Source organism: Strix uralensis, chromosome Z, assembly GCF_047716275.1.
Source record: "Strix uralensis isolate ZFMK-TIS-50842 chromosome Z, bStrUra1, whole genome shotgun sequence".
Taxonomy (NCBI): Eukaryota; Metazoa; Chordata; class Aves; order Strigiformes; family Strigidae; genus Strix; species Strix uralensis.
The window spans coordinates 7,474,020-7,499,138 of NC_134012.1; the positions used below are offsets into that span (position 1 = coordinate 7,474,020).

The 25,119-nt window shown below is 37.2% G+C and overlaps 1 protein-coding gene across 10 annotated transcripts in view; it reads left to right on the forward strand.

Annotated features, from left to right (window-relative positions):
• SSBP2 (single stranded DNA binding protein 2) overlaps window positions 1–25,119 on the forward strand; it is a 204,963-nt gene that overhangs the window by 153,859 nt on the left and 25,985 nt on the right. For 6 of the 10 annotated variants that reach the window (XM_074856726.1, XM_074856733.1, XM_074856729.1 and 3 more), the window contains 7 exons: window positions 1,294–1,353; window positions 5,301–5,367; window positions 5,548–5,618; window positions 9,438–9,529; window positions 15,798–15,846; window positions 17,370–17,405; window positions 21,948–22,002. In XM_074856726.1, the coding sequence (XP_074712827.1) occupies window positions 1,294–1,353; window positions 5,301–5,367; window positions 5,548–5,618; window positions 9,438–9,529; window positions 15,798–15,846; window positions 17,370–17,405; window positions 21,948–22,002 (430 nt within the window). The remainder of the gene's footprint in view (window positions 1–1,293; window positions 1,354–5,300; window positions 5,368–5,547; window positions 5,619–9,437; window positions 9,530–15,797; window positions 15,847–17,369; window positions 17,406–21,947; window positions 22,003–25,119) is intronic. The other 4 variants (XM_074856734.1, XM_074856727.1, XM_074856732.1 and 1 more) reach the window with 1 other exon arrangement.

Consider the following 25,119-nt stretch of genomic DNA (forward strand, 5'->3'; position numbering starts at 1 on the left):
AGCTATTGCTACTATTAATACATGCATTACCAACACTGATGATCACTGGCATTTCAGTTTGTAACAGTGCTGCTGATGGAGCTGAAATATGCTATTTATTTGTAAAACAGTGATGTTGATCATAGACTTTTAGTGACTTGCCAGTGGTCCTTAGCTACAGCTGACTAGGTGATGCCTGTGTAGGTATATCTGCTTCTTTTCGAAGAGACCCCAAAGAGTGGGTTGAAATGTGCAGCAGCTCATTTGTCATCAGAGATTGCCCCTGGGAAGCCCCAGCAGACTCCTTTCTTTTTTCTCTCCCTTGTCTCCAGTGGCAGTGTCATGAACAGAAGTGAGCTCCTCTTTCATGATATAAAGAATCAGTATTTTTTGTCCCTGTATTCACAGTCAAAGCATAATTTCAGCTCTTCATTTTCTTTTGGAGTTATAGGTACATTTGCTTGCCAAAATGATCCTCTTCATCATCTGTTTTGTCAGATGTTTGTGCCTTTTTCCTGTAGATCTCACACTTGCCACTAACCTCCTGGCTTTTTAGATTTCTAGATTACTGTCACACTTCGGGATGGAATAGAAATGTTAAACACATTTGCTGGTACTACTATTTGTTTATTGTAAGGGGCTGACGTTGTTTGTGGGCTACAAAGTAGTATAGTAGTAGCCAAGAGCCACTAGAACCTCACAGGGTGCAGGATGGTATGACAGATTTGGGTATATATTTGGTTTTGAGAGCACGGAGTATGGAGGGATGGAAGGAATAACATTGAATTAATATGGTTCATTTAAACCACCAAAGTTCTAAATATTTATGACATAAACTTGCAACCTGTGCCCTCACAGATTAAATTTTGTATTGCATTTTGGTGTTATTATGAAAAAGTGAATGGAAAGTATTTGCAAATTGTTTTGCTGTTAGTTACCTCTTGACTCTCCCCAAAACATTTTTATTTTGTATTCTAGGGTTTCTATCTTTCTCTTCTCCAGTGGAAAGTACAGATTTGTGATTATATGATCTAAATAGTTTGTTATTCTTCACAGTTAATTTATATCCTGCATTCACAATAGCTGTAACAAAGTTTTAAATAATTTGTCTTGGTAGATGGATTTGACAAGAATCTCTAAATTTATTTAGTTCTGCTAAACATTGCGGAAGATTATACTGAATGCTCTGTGGAAGTATTTAAGCTGGATGCCTGAAGTGTGAGCATGACCCAAGCCATATGCCCAATGACTCAATGTGTTATTTACAAGCTACATTGAATTACTTAGCAGTTTTGTGGTTTTTTTTTTTCGTAGCCTTTCATGTCCCCTCGGTACCCTGGAGGTCCAAGGCCACCTTTAAGAATACCCAATCAGGTAAGAATTTGTCACTGATGCACTGTTGTGGTCCAGGGTCATGGTGCAGCGCTGGGAAGAGACAGTGTTGGCTTGTCGGCTACCAGTGGCTCATTGGCTATGAAAGTTGCTCAGTCCCTCTCCACCCCATTTTGTCTGACCATTAAGTAGTTATTTTGATAAGGTGTGGCCATGCTACTCCCAGTTCACTTTCCTATGCTTAATTAGTGTCTACACCTCAAAATTTATTGTATGTTAAGCCTGTTTGCAGAAGGAGAATATACTTGCCTTCTGTGGTGCTGCATTAACCTCAGCCAGCCTACACTGCTTGCTCTGAGATTGAAGGCAGAACGTCCTCATAGCTGTTATACTCTCTAAACTTTCCTAACCACATCAAGTAGTTAGCTCTGAGAAGTTTTGGACTTAATTCTACATAAAATGCATCACTCCCTCCTATTCTCTGTTGGATAGATGAAGTATATTTATTTCACAGTAAGTGTGGAGATTATTGGTGAGACGCAGATATCATAAAGCACTCTATGACTCTTCTAGACACTCTCAGGACTTTATAAAAGCATCAAGTTCCCAATTTCCTCCCCATCTCCATCAAAGGCTATGCATGCCAGTGTAACAAGAATGAGTAATGAGCTGCTGTTCGTCAGCAGAGACCTTTATTGGCCCATCTGTGAAAAGATGGTTCTGGAAGCAGATAGCAGTGTATTTTTAAGTTCTCCGTAGTGCATATAGAGGAGGAGAAAGCAGTTGTCAACAGATGAAAAGTTAGAGATAAGCAGACAGAAAAACAGTGCGGCTCTGAAACTAAAACTGGGTCATTTACAATATTGGGAAAGGTTGATAGGACAGATGGAATGGTTTTTTTTGGTGCAACTTAGACTTTCAGGACTGCCTTTCTTGTCACAGCTTGAGGAGGAGTCTTTTCTGCTCCAACCTCAGTTCTGGCTATTTTTTATATATGTGTAACACAATGTCAACAACCTTGTCTTCAGCACTGGCACAATATTGCCAGAATGTTGAAGTTTAAATTTCAGTGAGTTGGATAGATGAGGTCACAAGACTTCTTTCAATGTTCCTCCAAATCAAACATGGTGATGCTTGGGAGGTGGTTAAGTTACCTGAACCATAGCTACTTTTTTACGAGGGAAATGTAATTAGCCTTGTTGAAGTGATCATCAAGGGACAACAGAAGAGTGCAGTGTCATTAGCACTTCAGTGAAATATTTGTTACAGACATACTGTAACTCAGTACAAAATATCTTTCTGATTTTTGCACCTTTCAGTTCTGTCTTAGCCAAAAATACACCAGTGTTTGGGCTTCACATATTCCTTTGTTTTGCTTCCTATGTTTCTGAAGACTGTAAATACTGGCAGGTAGAAACTGGATGTGGCGAATGCTGCGAAAGTGCTGCCAACCTGCAGTTTTAGTTTCGGAAGCATTTTTGTCTGCACATTGTGATATTTTCAGTTCAGAACTGTGACATAATCACATAATGTTAGTGAATTACAGCCTTTGCAATTCATTTACATTATACTGCATTCATGAATTACTGCTTTTAACAGTGCTGCCATTATTTGTGTTACAGTATAGATGGGCAGTGTGTGGAAGTAATAAACTATTGTGCAGCTTTAAGGCTGAAATTTTGATCAGCCGTAAGTCAGTAAAAATCAGAGTTAAAATTGCCACTGTAACTATAACTCTATTCCTTAGTGCCTTGCAGTAGGGATTGTATTTCTTAGGTGAGGAAGGGTAACACAGGGCACATGTGCACAGCGCTGTCCAGTGCTGTGTAAGGGTTATCTGAGCTAGATCTAGGCTTTGTAGCAGGAAAGTTAGCACCAACCAACTGCCACAGGAGTGCCCCTAAATTGCCTCCAGTACTCGATCACATACTGCGACATCAAGCCCTACAAGGGTGTTTGCTGTTGGCAGTGCATTGTCCTGTGCAAGTACTCTTGTTTTTCTTGAAAAGAAGTGTGACTGAGGTAAACCACAGTACCTTCTGAAATGATCCACGGTGTAATGAGTTAAGTCGCCAGTCACATGTGCTCACAGCAGCAAATGCCTGTGTGTCCTTGCATGTCACCTGCCATCTCTGGCAGAAGTGACCAGTTCCTGCTTTGCTAGTATTTGACACTTCTCCATGCACTTCATGTATCGTTCTTATGTATCGTCCAGACTTCAAGCCACTGAAGTACATGTAAAATTCTGGTTTAAATTATGGTATCTCAGATTGTTTTTTCCATTCATCTTGCAGTGCAGTACCTTTTGACTGTATTACCTTTGAGGCAATAACATGTATCTTATTTTTTAACATCCCACTTCTTGTGGAAACAAACTATAATATTCGCAGATAGGGTCCCCTTTGTATGTATCCAAGACTACTACAGTATTTCTAGGTCATGAATAACTTATCCATTCCCACAGTAAGCAGTACATGTATTGCCTGAGTAGGTTACTTTCATAATAACAGATTTGCTCATTCTGGATACATTTTTACTGAAAATGTGGTGTTGTTTTGAAATGCTAAATAGCACCTAGAGGATCAGCTACAAAGATCCACTCATAAAAACATTTTTCTAGTTGACTAAACTGCAAGTTAGAGACTGTAGAAATTATCTTTAAACCTAATTCAGTTACTGTAAGCCCAAAGGGCAGATTAAAATGTGGGGAAATAAAAGCAGTGTGTGTGATTTGGACCAGAGGTGAAATGACAACACAACGTACCTTCACACTTGAAGGCAAGATTTAAGAGCAAGTTCTGTAACTGTTTGTTATCTCCCATAGATGAATAATAAGCTTATCTTGGCACTGATGCCCTTCAAGAGTAAGGTAGAGTGGAAGACAAAATGTCCCCCATATCACAGCCCTAATTAACCATACCCTGTGAATGCTGTGCAGTTGGCTCAGCTACAGCTCACTCTCAGAGAATATCAGTGTCCGCATCCTGACCTGAAAGGAATGCTAAAATAATGAGTAAAAGGGAAAATTGTAGCAATATAAGCTTTGGATAAATTGTCGCATACCCAAGAAAAAGACAGTGTTTGCAGGTTAAGTAACAGGTAAGCTAAAGTGAAGGAAGAATTGGTTCAGGGGGAAGCAAATCAGGCAGTCATATTTTGGAGGTTATTTATACATAATTGAACAGAAGTCCAAGAATTTGTCCATACAGATCCATAGTCAGGGACATTCAGGACTTCTAGTTTAGTTAGGCACTTAGAGCATTTAGGAAATGTCCTGGTTTCAGCTGGGATAGAGCTAATTTTTTTTCTTAGTAGGTAGAATAGTGCTGTGATTTGGATTCAGTGTGAGATTTGGTATGAGAAGAATGCCAATAATACACTGATGTTTTCAGCTGTTGCCAAGAGATCAAGGAGTTTGCAACTCCCCATCTCCTGCCTGTGCTCAGGTGTACAAGAAGCTGGGAGGGGGCACAGCCAGAGCACCGGACCTAAATTAGCCAATGAAATATTCCATATTATGTGACGTCATGCTCAGTATATAGAGGACGGGTGGCTGGGAAGGAGGGGATTCTCTCTTGCTTCCAGGATTGTGGTTTCGGGATCTTGGTTTTCTTCAGGATTGCTAGCCAGGAACAGACTGGGTATCAGTTGGCAGGTGGTGAGCCATCGCATTGTGCATTACCCGTTTGCACTTCTGTTATTGTTATTGTTTCATTTTATTTAAATTATTATTTTTCTATCTCAACCTACATATCTCCCTTTACCCTCCAATATTACTTCCCTGTACCCCTGGAGGGGGAGGGGGAGTGAGCAGCTGTGTGGTGTTTGGCTGCCAGCTGGGTTTAAACCATGACAGAAAGTTAACTCTACCACATTACTCTCGACTCAGAAGAAACATCTGGGAATTAAAAATGAAATATCTGCATTATGTCTTTATCATAAATTTCAAAGCATTATATGCTTTTAACATATGGTTTCTGTTCCTGCAGGCACTTGGAGGTGTCCCAGGAAGTCAGCCGTTATTGCCTAGCGGGATGGACCCAACACGGCAGCAAGGTGAATGAAATAATTATTTGGACCATTCAGAAGTACTGTCTTCTCAAACTTGCCTCTTCTGTTCTGCTTACTGCAGCTTTTTAAGCTTTTTGTTAATGACAAAGGAATGATTTGTTGAAGTTGTTTTAGAAGGTGTTTGTGTATTGCATAGTATTTTAAGTTACATCATTTTATTTGCAGGGCATCCAAACATGGGTGGGCCAATGCAGAGAATGACTCCTCCAAGAGGAATGGTTCCATTAGGACCACAGGTACCTTCCACAGATAGATACCAATTTTTATTGATAGACCTATACTTATACTATATTACTCCGGCTTTCCATAGCTTGAAGATGGCCAGGATTTGGTTTTGTAATCCCATTTTAAAATAGAACTTTCTGTTTTACAAACATTAATTCTGAGTTGCAACTGTAGAAAGTCTAAAATGAAAATATCAGTCATTTTAATTAAGTTTTGAAGTTAAAAGAGGAATCTCTTAACTTGCTTATTTCAGAAAAGTTATGTTTGTCCTATAGCCAGTGTATGTTGTAATCAAAGGCTGACATTTGTAAAGGAGACCAAGGATTGAGTAGGTGTTTCCTCATCCTCCCAACCTAATTATTTATGCTGTTTAGGAGGAAAGGATTAATACTTTTAATTTAGGCAAACTCTTTGTACCAAAAATACTCCCCAAAATTCTGTAGAGTTTTTCTTTCATCCACTATTGATCTAGATTTTTGGTGAGTGCTAGAGAGATTTTATTGTAAAATGAGAAGTCCATGCTGCCATTTCTCCCCCTTGTCAATCGCAAGCATCTCTTGCTCTGTTTTCAAGGAGTGAAGCAACCTTTGATTGCAAGAACCATCCTTCTCCATGGTGCTGACCTGGTCATAGTTGTTCATAGGCTCTTTCTTCAAAAGTGTGAAAATATGAGTGGATATTTGTCAGAATTACATTTCAACAGTAAACTAGGGTAGAAAACAAATTAAGTCTGATGCATACCTGAAATATGAATCTAAAAGATTATTCTGTATTTTGTCAGCACTCTTAGTGAGAGAAAATTTAGGTGGTGGTGTTGTATACCGGTGTGGCCAGTATTTTGTTTTACAGTGTGCTTGTTGTGCCCCCACTTACCCATTTTAGATAATCTCTCTAGTGACATCTTTGTCCTTGGAATAGCAACTGAATTTTAAATTATTAAATAGCTTTGCCTTTCAAATCTGTTCATAACTGTCTTTACAATTTTGGGTCTTCTTGGTAGAAACCAGTTGTGCAGTTCTACACATCATCTTCTGTGTGACCAACAAACAATTATTAAATACATTTGTTATTTTTTTCTGTAGCATTGAAGTATATTTACCACTTGCCTTTTGGAGGTAGAAAGAGAAGCTTTGCAGTGCTGCCATATGAGATTGAGCTGATACTTTATGCAGCATCATTAGTCACACAGCAGGCAAATCTCATGCCAGTGTTTATAAGGATAATTTTTCCATTTTTGCTCTCTTAAAATCCAGTGGTTTTGTAAAGTTCTTCTTTCTTGTACCGGACATCCTCTTAAAATGGGGAAGTATGTAGCTAATCTACACAAAATTTACATTCACAAATCAATCTTTTCTATAAATGGTTCATCATCTATCTTTGTATATGGCTTTTAGGATCTTCTCAGAATTCAGTTCTAAAACCAAATCTGATGAATCTTTCACACCTTCTTTTAACATCCACTTGCTACAGTGCTGTAAAGTTGACTCAGGTCTGCCCATAGTGGGAGGCCCTGCTGCCTTGCTGCACAGGCAGTCAACTTGCAAAACACTTAATGTGTTGATAGAGAAAAGCTTATGTCCAATATAGCAAGTATAGCATGCATATGCTTGAAAACTTACAGAAAATTTACCTCAGTTTTGTATTTTATGATTCTAGTCTGTTTCAAACTAAATAATATAAAACAAAAAGCAGTGGATGGTTGTAAATGCTTGAAACTCTGAGAAGCTCCAAAGAATTAGGTTCAGGCTTTTTTTTCAAGCTGTAGTTATGCTAGATGAATGGGGTACTACCTCCAGTCTGTGACCGCTACTTCTCCCCATCCTTCATATCTGCTGGTGAGCCTCCCACATCCTCCAGTCAAAAAGAATCAGGTCATCTTAAACATTTAAGAAAAAAGTCGGCTAACCTGGCTCATTTTGGCCACCTGACATTAGGGAGCATTTTTATGAACAACTTAACTACCAGATAAACAGTGGTGGTGGTGACTTTGAGTAAAAAACTGTAAGGGACAAATTGAGGCACTAACTTCTGCAGAGAGCATAGCTGCAGCTGAAGGAATGTATATATTGGTAGCCTTAATGACAGCACTCTTATTTGAGGACGAAGGAGTACATTTGATGAGGATTAGCCGTAATTAGAGTTAAGAGTACGTTTGATTAGGATTATTCCAGTCCTGCAGGATTCCATAGAGATCTTTAACCCCAGTCAACACAAGTGATTCCTGAATTAAAATAAAGAGGGAAGGCCACATAGGGAGAATGGCTCACCCCTCCACATCGAGATGGAAAAATGAAATAAAACAGATAGCTGTTTTCTTACAGTCAGACTGTGTTCTTTTCCAGATCCAGTAGTACCGCTGGGGACATTACTGTGCCCAGCAGTTTTCACTAGCCACCAGTTACTGCCCTACAGTTCTGACAGAGGAGTTGCTTAGGCTAAATCATCTAGGATAACCTAGGTTAAATAGGAGGTTAGAGTTAATCTGGCTGATTTTTGCCTGACTGTGTGCACCAGTCAGTCTACCGACTGCACACAAAAAGGCAGGAATGAGTAGTGATTGATGACCAGCAGCTGTGGATAATACAATCTTCAGATGGCACTGCTGGGTCTGGAAGAGGACATCTGTTTGCAGCCTATGTATTCTTGCAAACCAGCTAACTTTAGACATTTCTAGGATTGTTAACAATGAAGAAAATTTTAGGTTTGGGGTTTCTGTTTGCAGCAACAGACAGATGTTCTTTTCCTAGTTGCAGATCAGTTCTAGGTAACTGATATATCAGTCAAGGTATAAACAGCACCAGAACGACACTTTGAATATCATTGTTGGATTTCTCCCATGTATTCATCATTTCATGTTTACATGGTTTTGTGAATCAGACCAATATAGCGAACACTCATAAGCCTGAGTCATATAGTTTATGCAGTTTATAGTATACTATACATGAAGTAGAGTATTAGTTTTATTATTGGAAAATAGACTGCAACACTGACCTAAATTTTTTTAAAGTAAATCGCTTCTTTCTCCCCATCCTCCTTCCAAAATGCACAGCTGTTCATTTTAGAGAATTTACTATTATCCATTCTTTTGAAATATCAGAAAAATGTGGCGGGATTAACACAGATTAGGGAGTGCATTATGATTGTGAGGTGAGACAGACTGTTCTGCTTGTATTCCCCTTAAAAAATAGGTCTAATTTAGTTTTTCATGTAAATAGTGCGGTTTGACTTTTGTTGTATTATCAGAGCATAAATTCAGATTTTATAGGCATTGGGCAATGCATTTGGTGGCATTACTAAGACATTCATTATCATATCTAATACTTTTCATATAGGTTACCACAGACTATTAGATTGACTGATTAGAAAACTAAAGTAACAGTTATGTTGTATGTTATAAAAGTGATATCATATGGTATAATTTTATACAGGCATTTATTGATATCCTAACAAAATCTAATTAAAAATAATTCTATTTAAAATCCATGATGTAGAAGTCTTAGAAATCCAGGTTTCTGATTTTGAATGAGCTCCCTTGGTATAAAAGTTGAATACATTATAAAACCTGCCCCTTGCTGGCTGTCGACTTGACCTCTATATGTGTGAATGATTCGTCCTGAAACAAATGACATTTTAAGTATTCTTAGCCTATTTCTGTTGTTTGTAATTCTTTCTCCTTGGGGTTAACTATTATTTTTTTAAGTCAACAATGGAAACTCCTGAAAGAATTAATTACATTGGCCTATCCAGTCAGCAGTTATGTAGGGATATCATTAACCTGCTGTCCTTTCTTTCCCCCTCCTCTTTGGTTTTGTTTTTTTGTTTTGTGGTAGTCTGACCCTTGGTTATCATTGCAGAACTATGGAGGTGCAATGAGACCCCCACTGAATGCTTTAGGTGGCCCGGGGATGCCTGGAATGAACATGTAAGCACAATAATAAAATCTTATAATATTTAGAAAAATCATTATTTCATTGTAGAAGTAACATTTGGGATACATAAGACAAGGAGAACATGCTTGGTTAAGTAACATGCTTTGATGACTAGTAACGGCAATTTTTAAAAGTGAACCCACAGCAGTTTCCTTCTGCATGCATCTCTTACAGCAGGTGCTTTGGTGTCCCTGCAGGTCTGTACAAATACTCAGTTTCTTTCACAGGTCAAAGCTCAAATATTGGGAATATTTTGTCAGTATAGTCACTGATGTATCCCTGGATGCATTTTTTAAAAAATACATTATTTACATTTATGTTTTTACTTTACTGATTAAATACTCTGTAAAAAATGGTACAAGTATGGTTCTTTTCTGCAAAATAAAGAAGTACTTAATTTTGGCAAAATAAAACCATTGTCTAGAACTATTTATAAAAAAAAGACGTATTTGAAAGAAGAAGTGTGGATGATTCTCTCTCTGTTGCTGTTTTTATTTCCATAACTACATTTATTTCCACTCTAAACAGATAGAAAAGTATTACAGATATGAGTGTAAGGTTTTCAGTGTTTCTATGCAGTTCTGGGACTGAGTCATCATTTGATAGAAATTGATACAGACTGTATTCAATTAAGTTATACTGATTTATTCCAGGCATGACTTTAGTCATGGGAGTGTATTATGCTTTTTATACCTGTATACAACCCTGCTTTCTAAGTGTGTAGAAAAACTTCAGATATAAAATTAGTGTATCTAGAGTAGACTAGATCTAAGCTGAGGATTTTAGCATACCAAGCGGCCCAACATGATCAATCTTCTGCACTTTAGATAAATCTTTTGCTTGCTTGGAGTTGCTTGCATGATTAACAAGCCTGGAAAAAACAAAAACAAACAAGGTGCTCCTTGTATTATTTAGATTTCTCTCTTAAGAGATTCACAAATGTTAAGGGGCTGCTATAGTTACCTTCAGCATACCACAGACCAGAGATTACCAAGTCATTCTTGTATCATGGACTTACCTCTACTGAAGTTAGTACATGTTTTCATAACCAACATTTTGCAGACTGTGTGTTGCCTTCTACAGAAGGCAACATGGTGGTCCAGCTATCAAGACACTAGAATGATTTTATAACCTAAAGCAGAGAACATGTTCTTCTCTTACTCATTTTACACTTTCACCTTTCAAGAATGAGTTTTCAGCAGATTGACACAGAAAACACAGTGAAGATTGGTATATGCTTGTTATCATTATACTCATTTTTACTCTTATTTTTATAGGAAACATAAATGAGAGATGATAATTTTCATTTCTAGTAAATAGTTGCCAACATGAAAAAGTAAAAGGTATTGAGATAGATAATACCATTAACAAGATATATAATCCACCATATCCTTAATTTCTTCTATTTCTGGACATACCTTGAATTCTTGAAGCAAATAAAATAAAATGTTAAGTTGGGTTTTACTGTATTATAGACATCATATATTGGACTCACATCAACTCTAGGAACCTTCCCAAGATAGGAATTTCTTCTTTTAAATAAATTTGATATAGAAAAAATATCTAGATATTTGAAATTCAGTGTGAATATAATATAAGCAATATAATATAAGCATTACAGAGACTGTCCTCAGGAGGAGATTGAATTATAGGAAAAGTAAATTAACTTTCTAAAATAAAATGTTGTAGAATTAAAATTCAGGATAGCTAAGATTTTTTGAGGCTACTTACCCACATAAATGAGAGTTCACATGGGAAAAATAAGAAGAGGTTCCTGAATGACGAAAAGAATTCCTGGTCTACCAGAAAGATTGAAATACTAACATTTCCATAGTGCGGCATTTAATAATCACATTTCATGTTGTGAAATGTAAATATACATAAGTACATAAGCCAGTAAACATATGTAGATCATGTTCTTTTAATTCAGTGATGTGGGAAGTACATTTTCCTTTGAACTTGTATGTCCTCTTGAAGGGGACACCATGAGTTGGAGTCCTTTCCTTGGGAAATTCATGGACTTTGATAGAGTATATGATCTTCTGAGAAGAACAAGATGTGAAACAATAATTATGAAGTAGGTAACCGTAGCTGTCTCCATGCCTTACCAGGCATATACTGCAATCATTTACATTTCTTACAAATTCATCTTTATTCCAGGTCAGCTGAAAGTGGGAACAGAATACTCACTCTTGGTTTTGAACAAGGCTCCATAGTGTCCCTTTGCTTATTACAATGCACTTTAAAGGCATAAGAGAGTCCAAAGTGCTAGTACTAGAATATTATGCTATAGCATATCATGACCTGTGTTAACATGCTGAATCACAGACCGTTGTAAGGAGCTCCATTATTGCATGCCTGACTATATGAATAATTTTTTTATCGTCAAGCGGAGTAATTTTTTTTGTCTGTCAAATAGAGTGACATATACTGATCAAAAGGAAAACAAAGGGGTTATGATGGTCTGGGTTTCTTTTAATTGTGTTTCCAGGACATCTCGTGTATTTCTTACTGTAAAGTTACTGCTGTCAAAAGTTGTCCTTACACCAAAATCTTAGTGAAGACTTGTGTGGTAAATTCCAGCATTCAGGATCAGAGTGCATCCAAGGATAACCTGCAGGCAATGGCAATAGACTGACCCAACTGTGTTAAATATATTCTTTGTATTATTCCTTAAATTTTTCTATTGCACAGTCCTAAAAAATAACAGTGTAAATCATTTAGTGTACTTACATTTCTAGGAAACAGGATAACTATATATAAGGCTATTGCCTTATAGTAACGTACATTTTTATTTACATAGCCATGTCCTTTTCTTACATGAAAATTTTTCAGTGTTCTATTCAATGTTTTTTGATTTTTGGCAATGTTAAAACATAAAAACGTGTACTTTACAAAAACAGTTGCCATTTAAAATCCAGCTTTCTCTCCTCAGAAAGTGCAAAAGGAAGCTGTTTTGGTTAAGAGCAGAATATCTGCCAAATATAATTTTACATTTTTCTGGATGAAAAACTGTTCTTTATTGTCAAAAATGGCAACAACCAGTTTGAGAGCTCATAGACAGTATTTCATTCCAGGAGCATATACTCCACAGATGTAGTACTGCTAAATAATTGCTTGCTCCATCATAACTAATGCCTGTCAGATTACAGTTTGAGACAGCTGATACATGTACTGTGTTCTTCTACAAAATAACTTTAACTATAAGGTTTTAGGTTGAAACTTGGTGTTGCCGTTTTTAGTAAAATTTTCTTTGTGGAAAAATGCCCTCTTTGGAACAAAATGGCAAATTTCAGGCAGCAGTGTTATATTTCAGTGACACTTTTTAATGGCCCATGTGACCTGCAGTGCTGTCTCAAGCACTAAGAATATCTCTGTCACGCCTGGAAAGAAAAAGAAACGTGATTTTGTTTTTAACTTCAATTCACAAACTTGTGTCTAGATGTTTAATTTCCTGATTGGATATATTTGCCCCTTGGGAAACTGAAATTTCAGACTTTATTTTTTCAGGTACGAGGATCAATGCTATAGGACTAACTTTAAGGATAAAATGCAGCTGTAATTAGTCATAGCGATAGATACTTAATAAGTTACTCTATTTTGGAATTGGTACGTTCATAATAATGTTTTATGACTCTGTTAATGCTTCCAAGATAAACATTTAATGAAGGGCAAAAAACCTGTTTGCTTTGCATTATAAAAAAAATGCAGGTAGCTTTTTTTAATGTGTTTTATAAGCTAACAACATTTGGGTCCACAAAAACCATATGGCTTTCCAGCAGAACCTGCTACAGTGTTTTCTAAGTCTATACTTAGAACTGTTCATGGCTTCCAGTAAATTTGCAAGTTCCAACAGCGTTTTAGGTGAAAGGTGAGTTTCCCAGTCTCCTCGTAAGGCCTGTCTAAATTTCCATGTTGCTGTGCCTTAACCCTATCACATATCTGAGTCGGCTTTTTAATATCTCTGTAGTTACAGTAATCTGCAGTGTCGTCACAGCTATTTTCCATTTGATGCTTTTTCCTAGATATATTTGTGTTACTTAATGCCACACAAACAAGTGCGGGGCTTCGGGGTGAAAACAGACTTCCAGTGGTGTTACAAATATTCCTGATTTCTCTAAAAAAGAGGATGCAATAAACCAAATATAGTACATAGAAAAAAAAAAAAAAAAAAGGAAGAAAAAACCCACCTCATATTTCACTTTGTAATCATTAGCAGAGAAGTTGCTAAATATTTGACCTGAGGAGCATGAGTACTGTTAGTCCTTTTCCTTGCTTTGCCTCCCCTCCTCCCATTGAATAAGGCAGAAAAGACTATCACCTACATTCCTGTTTTCCAACCTTCCAAGAATATGTCAGTGGAAATAAATAAATTTTCACTTGATTTATTTCAGTTGATTGTTTGAGCTAATTTCTTTATAGTTTCATCAACAGTGTAATAAAAAAATAAGATTCAATATTAAATCCCTTGGGCAACATATCTATTTAATAGTTTTTAGTTTTGCAAAGCTTTAAAATCAATAGAAAACTTCCTGAATGCATTAATAAAGCCTGCTTTCTTCTCTATATTTAAATCACTCTCCCATGTCTGGTAAGCTGTCGTGGCTAATGTTGATTTTCCAAAGCTAATGAGGCCAAAATTCCATTTTAAATGCAAAAGTTTTGTCATCTGCTCTGCCTCTCAGTTGTCAGGGCCTTCAAAAAGTGATTTAATCTTATTTATAAATAAGTGGGAGCTCTTAATGCTCCCAGGAATAATTATGGTTATTGAGGTGTTATGACTGTAAACTTGGAGATTTTACCTCCCATATGGCTTAGTTCCCTCAGGACTGTTAAAAGACGAAGCCTAACCACCAAACTATTTTTCTGAGCTCAGCTAAGAGCAAGAAACTTGAAATAACACCAAGAGTTGTGAGAAAAACGTGCTCTGTCTGGACAGTTTTTCCTTTTTTCCTTTCCCCATTCCCTTCTGCTTTTAGTACCCCTCTGATGTCTCCTCAGAGTTGGCTTTATCAAACAGAGCTGCCTGTGGAACACTCTTGTCCCTCCTGCTGAGGAGCTGCCACTTAATCATGTGTACACCATTTGGGCCAAGCGTAGTGAGAATGTCTGAAAAGTTGAAATTTCCATTTTGTCTGCTGTATGATAACTTTCATGCTTCTGTGACTTGTGCGGAGATAATGCAGCTTTAGTCAAGTAGCAAACTGTAGATACATGTCTAAACAAATGTTTAAAGTATATGTATAAAATGCCATGTTCTCAATTTTTAATATTTATTATTATAGATTTATTATTGTTATGATTATCAGATACAGGTGATAGTAACATATTTTCTGTGGCTTGATCTTTTAAAAAAATAGATTTTTCCAAAACATTTTTAAGGTACTAGCATCACTTTCACTAATGAAACCTTGCTATACTTACAGTATTCTAGATCCATACTCAATAAATGCCTGCATCCTCAATTCTTCAGGAAGGTACTTACTTATAAAAGCAAAAGTACTCTTTCTATGACTGAAATTACACGTACATTTTTAGTACCTTTCTGTCTTTGTCTGTACTGTAACTAGACTTCCATGGAACGTGTGTACTTCCTCCAAATATTTTTAAAAAGGTTAGCAGAGTACAAGAGAAACCACTCCTCATGAAAACCTAAAGAATTTGGGAACTGGTGTTTTTACTCTTTGCAAAACTTCTGTGCCACATTAAAATGCTGCATCTATGTAACATGGTGTTAATTTCTCTGCGAATGGAAGGAAAGCCCTTCAAGGGACACAAATTTGCAATATCTTTCAACTTGTTCCATTGAGAATATAAAGGGGGACCGTCTGTCACTTCCTGAATTTGCAAGTGTTTGGGACCGATGCAAAACTGTGCCATCTCCACTGTAGCCTCTGGCAGTGCAGCTACTGGGCAAGAAATCTCCTCATGGTGCTATTCTGGCAGGTCCTGACCTGAAGAGTACAGAAGTACCAGAATGAGTAAGGACCTAGAGTGTTTTAAATGTGAGTGGCAGGGTTGTAGTAATAAACAAATAATCTTTAATCGACTTATAAACTGATTAAACGATAATGGTAGTGCAACAATGAGAATTTTGCTATAGCATCGTAACTTGGTGTAATTATGGTTTATAAACACATATTAATTTGAAAAAAGCCATCTCCTTCCTTACTCTGGAAACAGATTACTTTGATTTGCTTCCTCAGAGCTGGTCAGAAGATGGGGATTGTTCTGTATCTCATCTTTCATCTTTTGTTACAGGGGTCCTGGGGGTGGTAGACCTTGGCCAAACCCAACTAATGCCAATTCTGTAAGTAAATATTTAAAATATATTAGACATCATCTTATATTTAGGGAATTATTTCTCATAAATACACCAGAAAGAAAATTCCACATCATTCAACAAATAGAATACTGCATGCTTGATCTTTTTACCTGTAACCCTGATGCAGAGCAGGTACAGTGAGGAGGACATCTGAACAGAGAGCTCACTGACCTGCAAATACCCGAGCTCTGTTCATAATCACACAACAGCTCTGCATCTTAACACCAGTTACAGCACTTCCATAACACAAAAGTTATTCTGGGGTGTATTTAAAATACATTTTAGCTTCCTTTAGCACAAGTAAAATGAGTTAGGTCAACACTATCTGGCCAGCAAGCTCTGCAGAAATCGCAGCTTGTTAAGATATGGCTTAATGTGTGCTCACATATTTTACATAACAAAAGCACATTTGCTGCTCTTAGCTAGGGAATATGGAATCATGAGCAATTGCTTGCAAGACATCAGCCATTTGTACCTGCTTTTTGTAAAAAGCACTGCACTCAAATTTCATTGCAACAACTGCAAAATGAGGTAGTCTAATAGCAGCTTGAAGAAAGAGGAGGTCAGAGAGGCATCCCACATGAGCAACAGTGTCTGGTATTTCTTCAGAAAACACAAAGGTAAAGTTTTCATTTTCATTCAGTGATCATACATCATTAGTATAAAAATGTGTCCCTTTTTAGCACTTGCAGTTAGATAAGATGGGTCTGGCTTAACACACTAGCCTGGTTCTTTCTTTTGTTGTCAGTTCTCATTTTTTAATTCTGCTAATGACAATTGGGGGGAAAAAAAAGAGCTGAAACGCTTCCTCAGTTTTCTTTTGCATGTATCCAACTAAAACAGATGTTAGGATATTTTTCAATTGATAGCTGAAATATTTTCATTCCATGAAATTAATTGAGAGGTCCAGTAATAGATGTATTTGTAAAAATGAGTTGGCTGACAAGTTGTCTACAACCTTATAAAGCGTATTACCTTAATAATCTTACATCTTAACCTTTTACTAGACTGCAGATATTTACAGACCTTATTTTGGCTCCCACAATAAGAAGACTCTTGTAGTAGAGGCAAGAACTGGATTCATACTAGACCTTGTAATTGGTATCTTAAAAAAATGATGCTGTCTGTTACAAATGCATTCCTCACTTATGAAACAATGGAGAGCAGATACCAGATCTCAGCCTACAGACATTTAAGTGTCTGAATTATGTTATTCATATTAATTTCGTTAGAGTGACTACCAGGGCACAGTAATGGAATATTTTAATGTGAAGTATTGGGTACTGAATTTGCTTTGTGTCTATATTGCTACTTTTGCACTTGAACATACTTTCAACGACAAGGAGAGGTACTTGTTTTGTGAACAGTAGCTTTTTCCCGTAATACTTAACTGTGTCTTGAAAAAAAATTAAACAAATAAGCATTAATCTACAGCTGTACATAAATGTATGTATGGACTCCATCTCACTGCAGAAAAAATTACTGTATCATTTCTGTTGATATTACAGATACCTTATTCTTCAGCATCCCCTGGGAACTATGTAGTAAGTACACTTGTGTGTGTTTGCTGATTAGAATAGATGTTACATTTTATTTAGGCAAAGAAATAGCTGTCCAGATGTTAAGAAGAACCCTTGTGTATTCGTTGAGAACTGAACAACTGATCTGCACTTACGGTTTTTTTTCTGCCATCTACAGTGCATATGTTGATGTTCTTAACTAGAATCGTTATCAGTCTGGTCAAAATTGCCCTGAGTACTGTTTTATTTCAGCAAACATTTATATAACCAACGCAATACATTGTCTTCAATAATAAAGGACAAAAAACCCCCAGCTTTCTCAGTAACACAATATTGTGTATGAGTTTCTGAACTTCAAAAAAACATTTTAAGAATTAGAACAACTTTTCTCTCCCCAAAGATATACAAATCAGTCCTTATAGCTAACATTTTAAGGGAAATTATTCTTATAATTGCCTTCTGAAGACTTGAAAATTCTTTTTTTCTCCATAGTTTGTTATGCCTTCATTTTACAGACAGTGTCTTGATTTATTATGGATTAGTTGGTATCATTGTTTTTTCTTAGTCTGTACTTCCAAATGAAATAGTTAAAACTTTGTAATAGGCCCAGCTTTGATCTGTCATTCAAAAGAACACAAAATGCTAACCCTCTCTCTGAAATTTAGCAAATGCACTTTAGCTATCAACAGAATGTTTTTTATTGGAGCATATCCTGCTGGTTTTATTCTCTATCCTGAGAGATTAACTTTGTTTATCCTTTTAGGCTCTTTATTGTTGTTGTTACTGTTGTACTTGGATTATTTATACTTCTGATGTACTCTTCTGAGGTGTATTGTTTCATCTGTTTTCATCACATGCTTAGTACTGGTGTCACAGGGTAACGAGGGAGAATTTTTATATATATATATATATATATGTTGAATTCCAAATGTCTGTGGGTTGGTCAGGTTTCAGTAGACCTTTCTTCTGATATTTCATGTTTTATCACCTGAAGATTAGACAACTGCAGGGCATTGGCTTTAACCAGCATAAAACCTGAAGCTATTTCAGAATGTGGAAATAGCAGGTCCTTCACCGTGAGGACATTATACCAGTGTTTTTTCATCTGTTTGTGCTGCTTATAGGTTTCTCTTACTTTCAGTTCTCGTAAGAGAGATGATCCTGCAGAGCTGAAGGATGAGTTCAAGAATGAGTTTGTTTTGTTTAGACAAAAGCAATTTCTTTTGTCCTTTATATAGACAATTAGCTGTGGAAAAGGTTATGATCCTCATAAGTGTCCATAACTGTAGTATTCATTTTGCCACACGTTTAGCGGAAGCAGTCCGAATCTGCTGATCTCCAAACCAGTTCTTTTAATACAGAACTTCATAAATTTCTCTCTATTGGGAAGAGGTTTCGTTCAGTTTGCTCAAGACATTAGTGATCAGTTATTGTTGCAGATTTTGAAGATTTTTTTTTAATATTTGACTTCATATTCTCATTTTTTAGAAGTATGAAGTCCTGAGAAAACTAGAAAATAAGATACTATAGAAAATTACTTTAAAGAAGCAAACCTAAGTAAAATTCAAGTTGTAGAAGCAGATTCTGTTGTTTTAACTCACATCAAACCAAAGGTCAGCTGGGACAAATCACTTGGAGAAAAGAGGGCATGGCCATATTTCAGTGGATAGATAGAGGAGGAGCAAGAGTAAAGAGGTGATTTTACTTCTTTGAGTTACAGTGATGAGACTGATGCTGGAACATTGCATCTAATTGGCAACATTGAAGGGAAATAAAAAGATCTGCAAAGATGCAAGATTGAAGTGTAGGAGAAAATGCCTGAGCCTTGGTTCAGATGTGCTCTGTGAACTCCAGCCGTGCTAGTGGGAAAGGTTGCTGCCTGATTCCTTGTCCCCGCTCTTCTGCTGAATGTTACCACTCCTTCAGGTCTGCCACTGGAGTTCCCTGGATGAGTGACCCTCTTCATCCAAAATAACTGAAGTTGATTGAAGCATTTAAAGAACCAGGTCCTTGCTGAAGCACTCGAGTTGACCCAGAATAAGTGGAGGGACACTCACAGTGGGAGCTCCAAACAGAGCTGAGGCTGCCGCTAACAGAGGACAGTGGTGAAGCAGCTGAGGTGGGCCAAGGGTTGAAATCTTCTGCCAGCATAACTGCTTGCACAGTGCATGTCTTGTCTGATGCTGAGAGAGTAGTCTTGCTTCAGAAAGGCTCACCACATTTTGGAAGAGGAATGCATGAACTCTAGCTATACAAACAGCTAAATAAGCAAAACTGGGGGGCAGTAGCTTGCAAGAGAGCAAGTATTTGGGGACAAGGTGTGGAATAGAGAGCTCTTAAAGCAGCCTTTTAGCCAAAGGATTTGGGATCTGGAACTACGCGCTTTGAGAGCTTAATGTGGTCAGTTTATCACACAGTTTTTGAGAAATAATTCCATTACATATTAATATATTCTCAGAGTTGAAAATAGTTGATACCAAAAGACTTTCTAAGAGAAGTAAATATACAAACAATGAGAGTAAATACAAACTGAAAATCAGATGTGAAAGTTAGTAGTAAAGATAAGTAACTTTTCTAATAAATGACCAGTCAGTGGTTTCTACATCTCTTTAAATGATGCTGAAAAATGCATACAAACCTAAAAAAATCAAGTTAGTGAGCTTAGTGCACAAGTACATGGATAAAAAGTCATAGCCTGTGATGCCTAGGAGGTCATATATGTGATCCAGATGTCCCTTTGAATTTGGAGTCTGTAGCTGTGCAGCAGCAATGGGGGAATTTCTCATTGCTGAGGGTTGAATAGGCCTTTCACACAGTTTTGGCAAGCCCAATCTTAAGACATTTAATTTCTGATTCAGTTGTAATTTGGGAGGCGGAAAAAGCTATGAGATGAAGTTGTGATTATGCCTTGATTTTTATAAGCTGCTCTGTGGGTTTCATGATGGAGCAAGCCTTTGTTCTTGCATGCTTTATGAAAGGTACTCGGTGACCTTGCTTAGTTCACAAACAAGGGGAAGCACAAGATCAAGAACTGGTAGGTGGGGTTGCATAGCAGGTCATAGAGGTATATATGTTTACTGACTGCAGGGATGTGCTGCTGCTTCTGGGTAAAAAATTACTGTTTCATCTACAATTAACTGTGAGTTGATCACTGGCTAGCAGACAGAGATACTTCCCACTGCAAGGATTTTACGTGTACAAACCTGCAGAGGAGTGGTATCAGTCTGAAAGCTGATACATTACTGAGTTTGATTGTCTGAAAATAGTGTGTCCTAGTATGTTGCTGCTAGATGTTTTGTAAGAAATGTTAAGTAGGCCGTTGAGAAACAGTGTCTATTGTTCTAAATGCAAGACTTCTCTGCGTCATTCCAAAATACCTGAGTGAATTATAGCAGATCTCAGCAATGCCCTTGTAAGGAGACAGGAACAACCAAACCTTTATATTCAGTGCTGCTGAAAAAAATGTTTGTCTGGAACAGTATATCTGCTATTTTAAAATATAAGAAAAGATATAACAATATAGTAAGAGTCATATGGCAATGAAAATAATCATCTGTTGTTAGCAATCTGTATTTTATATAATGGAAAGTCAATATTTATTGACTTTTATTGACAGAGACATTTTTACCAAACTGGAAGTTGGTAGCTTTTCATGTTACTTAAAAATATTTGTGGATGTGGAAACATAGGAAGCAAGAAGTTACAGTTCTGTTTTTACTGAACAATTTGGACATTTAGAATAAAATTCATGGAGAAGTTTTTAAAGAACTTTCAAAAGCTTGTCTAACAGCCAGAGCAGTTTGTGTACAGTTCTTAGTCATAAACAGATTTGCAAAACAGAAATACCTTAACTGAGAAAACAGATGTTTCGTGATGGTTTTGGTGGGGCTTTTTTTGGTTTTATCTTTGATTTAGCAGTCTAGGCACGTGATATGACTGTACCCAGGATTATCCTGCCCCTTTTAATCCATCTGTCATTAATTTGAGAAGAAATTGTGTATACAGATGTTATTTTAAAAATTGTAGGATATCATACAGACAGAATTAAGATGCCTATTGCATCGAGATACCAAGACTGCCTAAAAAAGAAAGCTTTCTTAAGGTGATTAGGCTCTTCTGTCCCCGTAGGACACCCCATTGTGTTGTGCTTAGCAAACATTGTTTACTCGACCATTGACTGTACAGAGTACAACAAAACAGAAATGCCAGCTGAAAAAACAGTGGTAATAGAAGTAGGTTTAGGGTATTAAATATAATTGTCTTAGGCCGTGCTCCAAGTATTTCTCTTGTCTGACTCACAGCATGACACAGAGTTATTGACTAATGGATCTTGTTGAGTCTGTATACCCACATACATCAGAAGTCTGTGCCAGAGCTCGCTGACCAATTACCTTGTCTTAATCTGTGATGAGCTGTTTCACTAGCTTATCAGAAAATATGCGTGTTTTTACCAGAGTAACTCATGATATTCATGATCTTTTTTTTTTTTTTCATTTATACTGTGTTCATTTTTTACTGCAGTATTTTTTCCCTTTCATGCTAACTGACATTTTCTGCTCTCTCTAGGGTCCTCCGGGAGGTGGAGGGCCACCAGGAACACCTATCATGCCTAGTCCTGCAGGTACTGAAATATGTTCGGAAATAATGAAAGATACTTTTAAGGGATTTTTAGGAGGTACACAAATTATTTTTCAGACTTTGATTTTGATAATCAGATAACAATAAATTATTGCTTTTATACTTTCTATATCAGGTTTTTTCCTCCACTTTCACTTTTTTTCTCTCCCTGCTATGTTGTAGAGATACAAAGCACTGTATCTGCAGTTCAGAGTAATTAATTTCTCTGGCTTTTGATCCCATCTTTTCTTGCACCATTTCAGCAATACCAAGTTAAAAGCAAAAGAAGATGCAGTCTTTATTTGCTTTTACTAATGTTCTTTGGGACAATTCCACCAGTTTGGAAATCAGGAGATTGCCAAATCTGGTGAAACTTCCCTAAAGTATCCTATGGGATAGACCTGTCCAACATGTGGCTCTTGAGTGATGCGCTGCATCCCGTGGCAATGTCATCTGACTGACAGCAGGGTCATGCTGGACCGGTTGCTCTCCTCTGTCTTGTAATGGAGGAGTAAGGCCCCAGAGGAGCCATCATCATGTGCTACCAGTGATCTGTTCACAGAACTTCAACTGCCCCATTGTTTCCCTAAGTAACATGGTCTGTGTCTTGCAATTCAGACCACATGGAGATTTTGGCCATGCAAAAGATTGGCCACATTCCTACTAAGGTTTGAGGAAACGAGGGGTACAATGGGAGGACTCGAGATGGCTAGCTAGCTTCTCAGGGCTTGAAAGTGGTCAACTAGATGTAAGTATTCCTCTCCATCGATGTTCTGCAAAGCTTCTGATATGAAGGTGGAACTGTAGGATGTGGAGGATGCTGTCCCCTCCCATGGACATCATCAGAAATCTGATAGGATGAAGCTAATTACATCTTGTGTAACCCAGTATTCAATAGCTACTCCTTTTGGCCAGTATCTGCCTTTGCAGCTCACTTTCACCAGCCAAGAGGGACCTGTTCACCTCAGTGATGTTGCAGCATCCTCAGTCCTTTTGTCCTACATGTTCTTGCTATCCTCTACAGCACAAGAGGGTCGGGAAGTTTCCTAACTAGCCATGAAAACTTCTTGCACCAATATAATACCTTCATTAAATATAATTCCAGGTCTTTAAAAAAATGCAACCTAAGATAAAGCATAGGGCTTCCTCGTTCATATTATTAGGGCAAAAGATAATTAGTGCAAGCTGGCATTTAAAAGTTAAGAGTCTCTTTTAACATAAAACAAACTTACGCATAGCCTGCATTTTTAAAAATAGCCAGCACTGCAGTTATGGCACATGTTAGGCTGTCTGTGTGCAGCTCAAATAAAGCTTCTGCTGCCAGTTGTTCTGATTTTCAGTTAGAGACTCAAAGATGTTTTGAGGCTCTGATTTCCAAAGTATGAAAACACTTAGAAATTGGCCACCTGAGAATTCTGCAAAGGTATTTACTTGCCTCTGAGACAAACCAGCTCTGAGGGTTCCCATGGCCCAACCAGCCTGTATGTATTTTTACATGAGCCAGCAGAACATGGGGAGAGCCAGGGATGTATGTTGCAAAAGGATCTGTTGGTTGAAGAACTTTTTGCTTACCTCATTGAATGTTAAAAATAACTTTTTATATGCTAATTTTACTTTGATAACTTTAGGCTAAGAGGTTTTTGTTCCCCCTCTTCCTCAAACAGCATATTTGAATGTTCTAGTGATATACATAGTGCCTGTATATAATGGAATTATTTACCCAGGTGAATTAATGCTTAGAAAACTGTCTTGGAAAGATTAAGGAATAGATAAAAACCTTGATTTTAACTTCCCAGTGTACATACAAATTCATTTTTGCGGGAGATCAGGCTGCATTCCCAGTTCCAAAGCATTTTAATGGTTTCAGCTTTCTCACTTTCACTATTTCTAACTCAGAATTTCCCCATCACCTTGTCTTGGAAAAGGAATTACAGCTCAGCAATGGTTTTTATGTGTGTTGTTAATCTCAGGACTGGTTCAAAGAGGTGGAATGGTCTTTTGGAGGATCTAGGTACAAAGTACTAAACTATTCTTTATTCTTTCTGCAGATACTGATTTTCCAGAGCTGCCAATACTTTTTTTAATCATGCTGTCCCCTTAGGGTTGCATTTAGACTTTCCTTAGGTCATTCTCCTCTCAGTAAACTTTTTCATTACATGGCCTATCTCTTGTCGAGTTCCCTTGGGAAAGGTTTTTGCCCAATTTGTTTACTATCTGCTGCATTTTTTGCCTTCTCTTTCATGCAAATACTGATGAAAGGTTGTTAAGATTTTGTGTGTATTGGCAGCGAGGATAAACTAGAAATCAGAATGAATAATTTGTATCTACTGATGGTTCTTAGACTGGTTTCTTAAGTTCAACTTAAGTTCAACCAGAAGCGTTTTCTGGGTTGACTGCTGTATTTCAACTCTGGAGGTGCTCCACCTGAAAGTTCATGTGCATCAATTGCAGGAAAAGTACTGAGAAACAATATAACGGCGTCATCGTCTGGCAAGGCCAAGTGAAACTCTTGGCAGAATTTACTAGCTTAAGCACCATGCTGTGCCAGGATGGTTTTGCTGGTGTTGGATTCAGGGTTTTTTTGAAGCATTGCACCACACTGTACCATGAAGATATATCAGCTAAAGCTGTCCTTGGAGTGAGGATCTTTGCACAATGTTCCACTGGGTAGTTATATATATCCAAAATCAAATAGACTGACATGGATAAGAATAAAAAATCTTGCAGGCCATATGATGAGAATCTCTTTATCATGTATTAATAGATGGAAAACAAATTACAGGAAGTATTGATAAGAAGGAAACTCCTGTTTTATAGAGAATATTGAAGATGAGTGAAGTAATGTGGAACTCCAGGAAAAAGGGTTTATGGAATTAAATAGTTACAGATACTTGGTGATTTATAAACCTTTTAACAGTCATGCATAAAACTGGAGTCTAGAAGTAGTCACTTAGGGACCATTGCAATTATTTCTTTTCATAGCTCTGTTGTGTAGTAGCAGTAGATAGAAAGGGAATGAAATCTTCTATTATATTACCACTGTGTATCAGTGATTCAGGCACAGAAATAATATGAACAAAATGACAGGAAGTGTATTAGATGAGTAGTTTTATTGAAAGGT